Source organism: Acipenser ruthenus, unplaced genomic scaffold (assembly GCF_902713425.1).
Source record: "Acipenser ruthenus unplaced genomic scaffold, fAciRut3.2 maternal haplotype, whole genome shotgun sequence".
Lineage (NCBI taxonomy): Eukaryota > Metazoa > Chordata > Actinopteri > Acipenseriformes > Acipenseridae > Acipenser > Acipenser ruthenus.
In genome coordinates this window covers 129403-143208 of record NW_026708138.1, presented here as the reverse complement: position 1 = coordinate 143208, position 13806 = coordinate 129403, and the positions used below count along the sequence as shown (strand labels likewise).

Here is a 13806-nt window from a genome sequence, read left to right as displayed (position 1 = left end):
TGGTTGCTGTGGAGACGATTGCTCTTATGAGATTCTGAGCCGGAAAACGAAACACGGAGAAGCGCAGCATTCCCATGGGGGGGGGCACTGCGGGGGCTGCTGCCATTGAGGGAGGAGGAGGGGGAGGGGGCAATTCACCTGTCCCAGCCCAGCCCTTCATCACCCCCCCCACCCCCCCTCCATCCAACCACACTGTCTGTGCCAGAACCGAAGTTCAGAAGAAACCCAGGGCTGGGAACGAGACTCCAGCTGCACAGCAGTGTGATCCAGTCCTGGTTTCACTGGGAGTTTAATAATCAGACACACCTGAGCTTGTTAGCTAGACACACTGGGGGCTGATCAAGCTGGTAGCAGTGAAACCTGGACTGGATCACACTGCTGTGCGATAGGAGTCTTGTTCCCATTGCCCAAAGGGAATTTTATACTGTTTTCCTTGGGTGCTATTTGGGCGAGTGGGAGAGCTGAACCAAAATGGTGCCCCGTGCATTTTCAGCTCAGTCTTGGGGAGGGCTGGGTTGGGGGGGGGGGGGGGGGGGGACTTCTCCTTCGATTCCTCTCAACCTGGGGGGGCGGGGGGGGGGGGGGTCAATTCCAGTATTTCAGTTCCTTTTTAAAATCAATTCCCATTCCTTTTCATCCATTCAGACATCGAAACTTGCAATCTCTCACAGCAGCGTCAGCCATGCGTTAATTCAACTGAAGTCGCTGTTTGTCACTCAATTCCAGCAATTTATTATTATTATTATTATTATTATTATTATTATTATTATTATTATTATTGCTCTCAAATATTAATGACAACTCTTTGGAAGGAAATGGAATTAGAAATTGATTTTTTTTATAATTTTTTTTTTCAAGTGAAACAGAATTGGAATGAACTCAGAACCGATTCTGTACAAAAAGACCGGTCCTGCCTTCTGCCTTGTTCTGGGTTCTGTTAATATTCAGAACCGGGTCTAGATCGGGCCGAATCCACTGACTCCTTTCAGACCTGCTCGTAAAGACAAAATACAAACAGTTCCACTTGTGTGCAGTGTAGCCAAATTAAAAGTGAATTATTATTATTATTATTATTAAAATCCTTTTCTTTTGGTTTTGTTTTTTCAAAGACAAAAAGAGGAATAAACAAGATTAGCCGATTGATTTAAAAGCATCGTCTAGTCATGTTTGGTTTAAAATATATATATCATTTAAAACCATCGTCTAGTCTTGTTGTTTTTCGAAGTAATTGGAAATAAACAATACAACGCCTCTGTTACAATATGATTGAATTCATCTACCGAGCATCAGAACAAACTTATCACTATTAGAACACATTTATTTTCCCCAAAAAAAGGTATATAAATGATGGACATTGACGAAATGTTTTTGGTTTCTTTTTAAATCTCTCGATCATTCATCCTTGCCCACGACACGCTTGAGTGACAGTGACTGAAGCAGAGGCGCTTCACCACCTAATTAGAGACACAGCTGATTGGACGCTGGATAGGGAGCGATTTCAGCTGCTGAATTGCAAGCTGGAATGAAAGCAATAGAGAATAATCACAGAAAAAAAGGAGTCAGGACGAGGGCGGTGTGCTGCGGCTCGCCGTCTTGGGAGCTCACAGCCAGCGATTTCAAACCTGGCGAGACGGTATAACCAGAGACACTCTGTCAAGGACAGCGCCGCCAACTGGGAGAGCAAGAGTCACAACACCTGCCCGAGATCGACCAATCATTCTGCAGCATCTTCGTGATGTCATTGTTGATCAACACAATACAAAGTCACCGCACCTGCTCTGAAACAGTGTCATTCGATCACATCTAGTGAATTTTATCCAAATATAAGTGATACGTTTCTTTTGATGCTCCGTGTGCGTATATATAATAATAATAATAATAATAATAATAATTTTATTTCATGGTTCCTGCTTGCTTTTAAGGGCTGATCAACACGACAGCGTTTATTAGCTGTTTTTGTTTTTTTTTTTTTGTATTTAGACGTTAACCGTGAAACGCAAGGTTTTTTCACGCGGCGACTCGCTCCTGATCCGTATCGCCTTCAGATATCATCCGTCAAATTCAGCGGGGCGAGGTGGTGATCGCGCAGGCGCCTGTCGCACAGAGAACGCTGTAATGTGAATAAGAAATGACAGATTTCTTTTTCTTTAAATCATGCCCCCCTTTCTTGTTTACCACGTGTCTTCTTGTGTATATATTATATCACCCCAGCCACCTCCCATTTATTACAGTTACTTATTAGAAAACCCATTTTGTGTTTTTTTTGGGGGGGGGGGAGGGTGTGGGGGGGAACGTCCAAATAAGGTTTGTAATTGTTTTGTTTACTATGTTGCAAATAAAATACACTTGATTCAGAAAACTTGTTAGTGGTGGTTTTATATTCATTCTGTGAGCTTAATAATAATACAACTCCCATTCCAGAACAGTTTGAGCCAGTCCAGGTTTTACATCCATTCTGTGAGCTTAGTAATAATAATACAACTCCCATTCCAGAACAGTTTGAGCCAGTCCAGGTTTTTCATCCATTCTGTGAGCTTCATATTATAATAAGACTCCTATTCCATAACAGTTTGAGCCAGTCCAGGTTTTACATTCATTCTGTGAGCTTAGTAATAATACTACAACTCCCATTCCAGAACAGTTTGAGCCAGTCCAGGTTTTTCATCCATTCTGTGATCTTCATATTATAAGACTCTCATTCCAGAACAGTTTGAGACAGTCCAGGTTTTACATCCATTCTGTGATCTTCATATTATAATAAGACTCCTATTCCATAACAGTTTGAGCCAGTCCAGGTTTTACATTCATTCTGTGAGCTTAGTAATAATACTACAACTCCCATTCCAGAACAGTTTGAGCCAGTCCAGGTTTTTCATCCATTCTGTGATCTTCATATTATAAGACTCTCATTCCAGAACAGTTTGAGACAGTCCAGGTTTTACATCCATTCTGTGATCTTCATATTATAATAAGACTCCTATTCCATAACAGTTTGAGCCAGTCCAGGTTTTACATTCATTCTGTGAGCTTAGTAATAATACTACAACTCCCATTCCAGAACAGTTTGAGCCAGTCCAGGTTTTTCATCCATTCTGTGATCTTCATATTATAAGACTCCCATTCCAGAACAGTTTGAGCCAGTCCAGGTTTTTCATCCATTCTGTGATCTTCATATTATAATACAACTCCCATTCCAGAACAGTTTGAGCCAGTCCAGGTTTTTCATCCATTCTGTGATCTTCATATTATAATACAACTCCCATTCCAGAACAGTTTGAGACAGTCCAGGTTTTACATCCATTCTGTGATCTTCATTATTATTATTTATTTCTTAGCAGAATGTAATACTTGGTACAAAGTTAAGATTAGAAAAGCACATTAATTAAAGGACATTACCTGAAACTTAAAAAGATAATAAAAAAATAAAATACACCTTTAATAAAAATGGTGTTCGAAGAGACGGATGCCAACACGCTGAAGGAAACCGGAAATTACGTTAGGTGACGTAATCATGCAACTGCTCTATTGCTGCTCATGAGAGGAACGAAAGGAATCCGGAACTGAAAAAAATATATACTTCGTGTTTCCGGGGGGTGTGGGTTCTGCAGGGATAGTTGCCGGATGTGAACCCTACCGAGGCAGAATGAATGGCTCTGATTGTTTATTGACTTAAAATTAAATAATAATAATGATTTTGCAATGGACGGTTTCACTGCGGCTTGAATGTTTTGTTGTTTTATAATATTTGTTGCGTCTTAGTGCAGGTAAGTATATTTATTTATTTATTTATATATTTTTTATGCATTACGTAGGTTTTCTTTAACAAAATAATAATAATTTTTGGAAGCTACCGGTTAGCCTTAGAAAATGTTTTCTAAATGATTTAACATGTTTAACACGTTTTGCAGGCTGCGGTAATTCAATGCATTTCGGAACCTACGCGTCTTATATCATATTAATGACACTCCGCATATTGTGTGTGTGTGTGTGTGTGTGTGTGTGTGTGTGTGTGTGTGTGTGTGTGTGTGTGTGTGTGTGTGTGTGTGTGTGTGTGTGAGTGAGTGTCTGTGTGTGTGTGTGTTTTTAACCAGTTCATTCCTGTGGTTGAGCGGAGTCTCTTTTGTTGCAGGTAGTTAATGACGATGAAGATGAAGATGAAGCTGAAGCTGAAGAACGTGTTCATGTTGTATTTCCTGGTCTCAATATGCGGGCTGATGTACGCGCTCATGCAGCTGGGTAAGTCACACTGTGCCTCCATGAATCCGGGTGCTGTCTGCACACGATGCATTGCAGTGTGAAGCAGGGCTGGACCGAGTCACACTGTGCCTCCATGAATCCGGATGCTGTCTGCACACGATGCATTGCAGTCTGAAGCAGGGCTGGACCGAGTCACACTGTGTCTCCATGAATCCGGATGCTGTCTGCACACGATGCATTGCAGTGTGAAGCAGGGCTGGACCGAGTCACACTGTGCCTCCATGAATCCGGGTGCTGTCTGCACACGATGCATTGCAGTCTGAAGCAGGGCTGGACCGAGTCACACTGTGTCTCCATGAATCACGATGCTGTCTGCACACGATGCATTGCAGTGTGAAGCAGGGCTGGACCGAGTCACGCTGTGTCTCCATGAATCCGGATGCTGTCTGCACACGATGCATTGCAGTGTGAAGCAGGGCTGGACCGAGTCACACTGTGCCTCCATGAATCCGGATGCTGTCTGCACACGATGCATTGCAGTCTGAAGCAGGGCTGGACCGAGTCACACTGTGTCTCCATGAATCCGGATGCTGTCTGCACACGATGCATTGCAGTGTGAAGCAGGGCTGGACCGAGTCACACTGTGCCTCCATGAATCCGGGTGCTGTCTGCACACGATGCATTGCAGTCTGAAGCAGGGCTGGACCGAGTCACACTGTGTCTCCATGAATCACGATGCTGTCTGCACACGATGCATTGCAGTGTGAAGCAGGGCTGGACCGAGTCACGCTGTGTCTCCATGAATCCGGATGCTGTCTGCACACGATGCATTGCAGTGTGAAGCAGGGCTGGACCGAGTCACGCTGTGTCTCCATGAATCCGGATGCTGTCTGCACACGATGCATTGCAGTGTGAAGCAGGGCTGGACCGAGTCACACTGTGTCTCCATGAATCCGGATGCTGTCTGCACACGATGCATTGCAGTGTGAAGCAGGGCTGGACCGAGTCACACTGTGTCTCCATGAATCCGGGTGCTGTCTGCACACGATGCATTGCAGTGTGAAGCAGGGCTGGACCGAGTCACACTGTGTCTCCATGAATCCGGATGCTGTCTGCACACGATGCATTGCAGTGTGAAGCAGGGCTGGACCGAGTCACACTGTGTCTCCATGAATCACGATGCTGTCTGCACACGATGCATTGCAGTGTGAAGCAGGGCTGGACCGAGTCACACTGTGTCTCCATGAATCCGGGTGCTGTCTGCACACGATGCATTGCAGTGTGAAGCAGGGCTGGACCGAGTCACACTGTGTCTCCATGAATCCGGATGCTGTCTGCACACGGTGCATTGCAGTGTGAAGCAGGGCTGGACCGAGTCACACTGTGCCTCCATGAATCCGGATGCTGTCTGCACACGATGCATTGCAGTGTGAAGCAGGGCTGGACCGAGTCACACTGTGTCTCCATGAATCACGATGCTGTCTGCACACGATGCATTGCAGTGTGAAGCAGGGCTGGACCGAGTCACGCTGTGTCTCCATGAATCCGGATGCTGTCTGCACACGATGCATTGCAGTGTGAAGCAGGGCTGGACCGAGTCACGCTGTGTCTCCATGAATCACGATGCTGTCTGCACACGATGCATTGCAGTGTGAAGCAGGGCTGGACCGAGTCACACTGTGTCTCCATGAATCACGATGCTGTCTGCACACGATGCATTGCAGTGTGAAGCAGGGCTGGACCGAGTCACACTGTGTCTCCATGAATCCGGATGCTGTCTGCACACGATGCATTGCAGTGTGAAGCAGGGCTGGACCGAGTCACACTGTGTCTCCGTGAATCCGGATGCTGTCTGCACACGATGCATTGCAGTGTGAAGCAGGGCTGGACCGAGTCACACTGTGTCTCCATGAATCGTGTCACTTATTAAAAATGTGTTTTACAGTTTGTATGATGAATACATATTCTCCCTGTCCCTATTTCATTCTTGTGCTTTAAAAAAGTCATTAAAATTTTCCAGCTCTTTTTTTAAATTAAAATATTTTGTGCATTTAAAGGACTAATAGTTTTTTGTTCGCTCGTTGCAGGGCAGCCCTGTGACTGCACCCTTCACTCCAGGCAGAGCAGTGATCTGGTGCACTCTCGGGACAGAACCATCTCCAGACTGCAGGGGGAGCTCAAGAGACTGCAGGCGAGGGGGAACCCGGAGGGGCCCCCCAAACCAGCCCTGCCCACCATCTATACCATCACCCCCACCTATACCAGGTCAGGCGGGTCACCGTACACCTGGCATTGTGACGAAGCTGGCCCCTTCAAAATGTTTTAACTAAACCAATTACATTAAATAACCCCCTACCCAGACCCCTGGAGTAGTTCACTGGGGCTAATCAAGATCGCATTAAAACCTGGAATTGGTTCAAACCGCTGTGCAATAGGAGGCTGGTTTCCATCCCTGTGTGTAGATTCAAACGCATCCTAATGTGCTTGACAAATACAGAGAGAGCAAGGGCTGGGAATCAGACTCCTATTGCACAGCAGTGTGATCCAGTCCAGGTTTTACTGCTACCAGCTTGATCAGCCCCCCAGTGTGCCTAGCTAACAAGCTCAGGTGTGTCTGATTATTAAACTCCTAGCGAAACTAGTGGACGAAACTGCTGTGCGATTTCCGATCCCTGTAATACAGTACCCCCCTCCCTAACCCTGCCTCTTGCCCCCCTGCCCCAGGCTGGTGCAGAAAGCTGAGCTGACCCGCTTATCCCAGACCCTGCTTCACGTGCCCAGCCTGCACTGGGTGGTGGTGGAGGACTCTCCGGTGAAGACCAGTCTGGTCTCGGAGCTGCTGAAGCGGAGCGGGCTGCCCTACACGCACCTCTGCACGCAGACCCCCAAAGACTTCAAGCTGCAAGAGGGGGACCCCAACTGGTTGAAGCCACGGGGGGTGGAGCAGAGGAACCTCGCCCTGCAGTGGCTCCGGGAGAATCGGGGTCCCTCCGATGAAGGGGTGGTCTACTTTGCAGACGACGACAATACCTACAGCCTGAGGCTCTTCGAGGAGGTGAGGGGAGGACAGCGTGAAATGCAAGCCCAGCATTCATGTCTGGGATGGGGAATCAGACTCCTATTGCACAGCAGTGTGATCCAGTCCTGGTTTTACTGCTTCCAGCTTGATCAGCCCCCAGTGTGTCTAGCTAACAAGCTCAGGTGTGTCTGATTATTAAACTCCCAGTGAAACCAGGACCGGATCACACTGCTGTGCAGCGGGAGCCTGATTCCCATCCCATGTATTTTTTATTATTGTTTATTACTCATGATTACCAGTACAGTCTCACAGCTATATTTTCCTCTCTCTTTCTTTCTCTCTCTCTCTTTCTCTCTCTTTTTCTCTCTCTGCCTCTCTCTCGCTCTCTGCCTCTCTCTCGCTCTCTCTCTGTCCCTCTCTCTCCTCTCCCTCCCTCTCTCTCTCTCTCTCTCTCTCTCTCTCTCTCACACTCGCTCTCTCTCCCTCTCACACTCCCTCTCTCTCTCTCTCTCCCTCTCACACTCTCCCTCTCTCTCTCTCTCTCTCTCTCTCTCTCTCTCTCTCTCTCTCTCTCTCTCTCTCTCTCTCTCTCTCTCTCTCAGATGCGTTTCACGAAGCGGGTGTCTGTCTGGCCGGTGGGGCTGGTCGGGGGGGTGCGTTTCGAGCGCCCCCTGGTGGAGAGGGGGAAGGTGACCGGGTTCTACACGGCCTGGAAACCGAACCGGCCCTTCCCGATGGACATGGCGGGATTCGCGGTCTCCCTGCCCCTGCTCCTGGCAAACCCGGCCGCGCGCTTCCACCTCTCTGCCCAGCGAGGGAACCTGGAGAGCAGCCTGCTGCAGACGCTGGTGTCCATCGAGGAGCTGGAGCCCAGGGCTAGCAACTGCACCAAGGTGAGGGGAGAGGAGAAACAAGACTCCCGTTCCACAGCAGTGTGATCCGGTCCTGGTTTCACTGGGAGTTTAATAATCAGACACACCTGAGCTTGTTAGCTAGACACACTGGGGGGCTGATCAAGCTGGTAGCAGTAAAACCTGGACTGGATCACACTGCTGTGCAACAGGAGTCTGATTCCCATCCCTGGAAAAAGAAATGTGGAAACTTGAGAATTTTTTTTGGTGGTAAAAAGTGATGTCATTTTTAAAAATGTTTTTATTTATTTCTTTATTTATTTATTTTAACCAAAGCGCCTTGAACACAGACTTTTTATAAATTTATTGAATCGTATTTTGTCATATTCTTGTACTTGCTAGAACCAAAGTCATTGTATTTATCTTGCTCTTAATTGTATTGATACTTATACTGTGATTCTTGAAATGTATTTTTTGTTTACGACTGTAAGTCGCCCTGGATAAGGGCGTCTGCTAAGAAATAAATAATAATAATAATAATAATAATAATAATAATAATAATAATAATAATAATATAAATACATCAGACAGAGTGCAGTGTTTAAGTAATGCATGTAAACTGAAAGACTGAATGGCCGATTTGGCTTCGATCCCAACGCCGGCTGTGCTTGAAACGAACACACAGACTCCTCTTCTTCTCCTGCAGGTGCTGGTCTGGCACACCAGGACAGAGAAACCCAAAATGAAACAGGAAGACGCTCTGATTCTGCAGGGTCTGGGCTCCGACCCCTCTATAGAGGTGTGACCCCCCCCTCCCCCTCTCCCCCAGGGAGAAAGAGAGGGGGAGAGAGAGCTGAGATCGTATACAGAGTCCTACCCACAGGTCCGCTGGACTGCGTTCAGCTTGTTCTGTTTTCTTAGATAATTTCTGTGTTTAGCATTGTTTCAAAGACATGCCTGAGTCAAAAAGAAAATAATTTGAGGTATATATGTGTGAAGACGCAGTAAGAGCTGTAGAGACACGTCCTGGGGGGGGGGGGGGGTGCATGTCCCTGGCAGTGGGGACGGGGACGGGGACGGGGACGGGGACAGAGTCCGTCCTCACATCCAACAGCTTCGTGTCCAGCTCTTAAGATCTGCTTCTGCGATTGAAATGAGGTCAGGAATAGTATTCAAGTCAACTCTGACCTTTTTATTTATTTTAGTGTAAATAAAAAAAGGAATTTTAATTATTATTATTAATATTTTGTGCAAAATGTTAAACTTTTGTTTAAATTATTGTGTGTTTTTTTTTTTTTTTTTTAATTTTTAATATGCCAAGTCGGGCTGAGGAGGCGCGATATCCGAACGCATCTTGTTGGAAAAGACGTCCCTAAGAGTAGAGAAAATAAACTTTTAGAACAGGCTGAGCACAGCGAGTCTCCGTGTGTGTGTTGTGTGTTGTTGTGTGGTGTGTGCGTCTCATCCTTCTAAACAGAATTGGGGTCAGTTCTTGTTTTTCAAATCCATTTCCGACTCAGTCAGTCGTTCTTGACTGAGTCGGCACGCTGATGCAGGTGTAAGAGGGGCAGTTAGTCACACTGCTGTGTAATTATTAATCATTGTTATTAATTAATTAGTCATTTAGCAGAGGCTTTTTATCCAAAGCAACTTGCAGAGACTAAGGGGGTGAACTCTGCTTCATCAACAACTGCTGCTGCTGCTGCAGAGTCACTTCCAATAGGAGCTCGTTTGTTTTACGTCTCATCCGAAGAACGGAGCACAAGGAGGTGAAGTGACTTGCTCAGGGTCACACACACACACACGCACACACACACACACACACAGGGAGTCAGTGGCTGAGCCGGGATTTGAACCTCCTGGTATCGAGACCCCCTTTTTCTCTAGCCGCTCGACCTCCTTGTGAGCTCTCGGTTCTTGTTTCAGAAGTGAATGCTGATTCGCTGTTGGTTTGTGTCCGTCACGTTTCAGTCTGTACAGAATTGCGATGCCTTCGTTTCCCGCTTGCTCCTCCCCTTTTTGCGTGTCCTCGGCTCACCAGCGCCCCCTGTGGTCTGTCCGGGCGTCTGCGGGCTTGCCTGTAAGCTGCGTTGTCCTCCGACGCTGTAGCTCCGAGGCGGCTGCACGGTGAGTCTGCAGCGTGTAAAGAAGCAGGCGGCTGACGGCACACGCTTCGGAGGACAGCGTGGGTCCATCTTGGCCCCTCCCGAGTCAGCGCTTGGGGGGGGGGGGGGGGTGGCTGCGGTGAACCGAGCTTTAAATAATTGGATATTCTAACTTGGGAGAAAAATCATAAAAAAAAAATAACTGGCGACTACTAAATTTTATAAAATAAAAAAAATGGTACGACATTTTCTGCTGTGGGGCGACATTAGGAAAAAGCCTATTGCCCAATCCTAGTTTACTTATTTTTAATTTTAAAACCATGCAGATTAGGTTTGTATCCTGGCTGTGCTCAGAGTTGCCAGTTATTTTCCGGACATTTGGCACAGCGTTATTATTATTATTTATTTCTTAGCATTCCTTATCCTGGGCGACTTACAATTGTTACAAGATATCACATTATTTTTACATACAATTCCCCATTTATACAGTTGGGGTTTTACTGGAGCAATCTAGGTAAAGTACCTTGCTCAAGGGTACAGCAGCAGTGTCCCCCCCACCTGGGATTGAACCCACGACCCTCCGGTCAAGAGTCCAGAGCCCTGACCACTACTCCACAGTATAATCCTAACCCTTTTCTGATTGTATGCTTACATATAGACTTTACATTGAGCGTCTCTGATTACTGTGTATTCACTTAGTAAATGCACGTTGCATCAGATTGATTGTGCAAGCGAACGATTCTCCTCGCCGTGCAACAGCGGCCCCTACTGGCCAGCTCAAACACCGTCAGGGCTTGTCCTCCAGGGGGCAGTAGCTCACCTCCGCTGCGGAGCTCCAGGGTGCAAAGAGGAGATCGGTTTGGGGATCGGAGATCGCCCGTTGACCTTCAGCTCTCCTGAGCTGTTGTGAGGAGTCGCTGGCTGTAGAGGTTAGTAATTCAATTCATCAGAGGTGTATGTATATATATATAATGTTGGGAAGAATTTCCAAAAGAGAAAGGAACAACAGTACAATTCAAAATAAAATACAAACATCTAATTCAGGGATTTAAAAAAAATATATCATTTATTTATTTATTTTATTTTTTATTTTTAAATTCTCAGGATCACGTCTCTGTCCAGACTGATAGGGTCTGGACAGTGTATAGGGTTACACATAAAAAAATAAAAAAAAAACATTGAAACAAAAATGTCTTGGCCCACACAACATACCAGAATATTACTGTTTTTGAACCTAGTACTGAGTTCTCTATACTAGACTGTATTGAATTAGCTGGCTCTCAGATCCACAGCACTGAGTTCTCTATACTAGACTGTATTGAATTAGCTGGCTCTCAGATCCCCAGTACAGCACTGAGTTCTCTACACTAGACTGTATTGAATTAGCTGGCTCTCAGATCTCCAGTACAGCACTGAGTTCTCTATACTAGACGGTATTGAATTAGCTGGCTCTCAGATCTCCAGTACAGCACTGAGTTCTCTATACTAGACTGTATTGAATTAGCTGGCTCTCAGATCCCCAGTACAGCACTGAGTTCTCTATACTAGACTGTATTGAATTAGCTGCTCTCAGATCCCCAGTACAGCACTGAGTTCTCTATACTAGACTGTATTGAATTAGCTGCTCTCAGATCTCCAGTACAGCACTGAGTTCTCTATACTAGACTGTATTGAATTAGCTGGCTCTCAGATCCACAGCACTGAGTTCTCTATACTAGACTGTATTGAATTAGCTGGCTCTCAGATCCCCAGTACAGCACTGAGTTCTCTATACTAGACTGTATTGAATTAGCTGCTCTCAGATCTCCAGTACAGCACTGAGTTCTCTATACTAGACTGTATTGAATTAGCTGCTCTCAGATCCACAGCACTGAGTTCTCTATACTAGACTGTATTGAATTAGCTGGCTCTCAGATCTCCAGTACAGCAGTGAGTTCTCTATACTAGACTGTATTGAATTAGCTGCTCTCAGATCCCCAGCACTGAGTTCTCTACACTAGACTGTATTGAATTAGCTGCTCTCAGATCCACAGCACTGAGTTCTCTATACTAGACTGTATTGAATTAGCTGGCTCTCAGATCCCCAGTACAGCACTGAGTTCTCTATACTAGACTGTATTGAATTAGCTGCTCTCAGATCTCCAGTACAGCACTGAGTTCTCTATACTAGACTGTATTGAATTAGCTGGCTCTCAGATCCACAGCACTGAGTTCTCTATACTAGACTGTATTGAATTAGCTGGCTCTCAGATCTCCAGTACAGCAGTGAGTTCTCTATACTAGACTGTATTGAATTAGCTGCTCTCAGATCCCCAGCACTGAGTTCTCTACACTAGACTGTATTGAATTAGCTGCTCTCAGATCCACAGCACTGAGTTCTCTATACTAGACTGTATTGAATTAGCTGGCTCTCAGATCCCCAGTACAGCACTGAGTTCTCTATACTAGACTGTATTGAATTAGCTGCTCTCAGATCCCCAGCACTGAGTTCTCTACACTAGACTGTATTGAATTAGCTGCTCTCAGATCCCCAGTACAGCACTGAGTTCTCTATACTAGACTGTATTGAATTAGCTGCTCTCAGATCTCCAGTACAGCACTGAGTTCTCTATACTAGACTGTATTGAATTAGCTGGCTCTCAGATCCACAGCACTGAGTTCTCTATACTAGACTGTATTGAATTAGCTGGCTCTCAGATCCCCAGTACAGCACTGAGTTCTCTATACTAGACTGTATTGAATTAGCTGCTCTCAGATCTCCAGTACAGCACTGAGTTCTCTATACTAGACTGTATTGAATTAGCTGCTCTCAGATCCACAGCACTGAGTTCTCTATACTAGACTGTATTGAATTAGCTGGCTCTCAGATCTCCAGTACAGCAGTGAGTTCTCTATACTAGACTGTATTGAATTAGCTGCTCTCAGATCCCCAGCACTGAGTTCTCTACACTAGACTGTATTGAATTAGCTGCTCTCAGATCCACAGCACTGAGTTCTCTATACTAGACTGTATTGAATTAGCTGGCTCTCAGATCCCCAGTACAGCACTGAGTTCTCTATACTAGACTGTATTGAATTAGCTGCTCTCAGATCTCCAGTACAGCACTGAGTTCTCTATACTAGACTGTATTGAATTAGCTGGCTCTCAGATCCACAGCACTGAGTTCTCTATACTAGACTGTATTGAATTAGCTGGCTCTCAGATCTCCAGTACAGCAGTGAGTTCTCTATACTAGACTGTATTGAATTAGCTGCTCTCAGATCCCCAGCACTGAGTTCTCTACACTAGACTGTATTGAATTAGCTGCTCTCAGATCCACAGCACTGAGTTCTCTATACTAGACTGTATTGAATTAGCTGGCTCTCAGATCCCCAGTACAGCACTGAGTTCTCTATACTAGACTGTATTGAATTAGCTGCTCTCAGATCCCCAGCACTGAGTTCTCTACACTAGACTGTATTGAATTAGCTGCTCTCAGATCCACAGCACTGAGTTCTCTATACTAGACTGTATTGAATTAGCTGGCTCTCAGATCTCCAGTACAGCACTGAGTTCTCTATACTAGACTGTATTGAATTAGCTGCTCTCAGATCTCCAGTACATCACTGAGTTCTCTATACTAGACTGTATTGA

General features: G+C 45.7%; 1 protein-coding gene across 1 annotated transcript; it reads left to right on the top strand.

The window, feature by feature from the left end:
• The first annotated feature begins 3575 nt into the window (after nt 1-3575).
• On the top strand, nt 3576-9476 carry LOC131729762 (galactosylgalactosylxylosylprotein 3-beta-glucuronosyltransferase 3-like). The gene is made up of 6 exons (XM_059019975.1): nt 3576-3764; nt 4130-4236; nt 6285-6462; nt 6922-7252; nt 7819-8109; nt 8774-9476. The coding sequence occupies exons 2-6, from the start codon at nt 4137-4139 to the stop codon at nt 8870-8872; spliced, it is 999 nt and encodes a 332-aa protein (XP_058875958.1). The 5' UTR covers nt 3576-3764; nt 4130-4136; the 3' UTR covers nt 8873-9476.
• Nucleotides 9477-13806: the final 4330 nt, after the last annotated feature.

Excerpts from the sequence above, each read along its gene's own strand:
- LOC131729762 (XM_059019975.1), top strand. The coding sequence starts at position 4,137 with ATGACGATGAAGATGAAGATGAAGCTGAAGCTGAAGAACGTGTTCATG. Across the intron at positions 4,237-6,284 it reads GTACGCGCTCATGCAGCTGG|GGCAGCCCTGTGACTGCACC; the intron begins GTAAGTCACACT and ends CGCTCGTTGCAG. Across the intron at positions 8,110-8,773 it reads GGGCTAGCAACTGCACCAAG|GTGCTGGTCTGGCACACCAG; the intron begins GTGAGGGGAGAG and ends CTTCTCCTGCAG.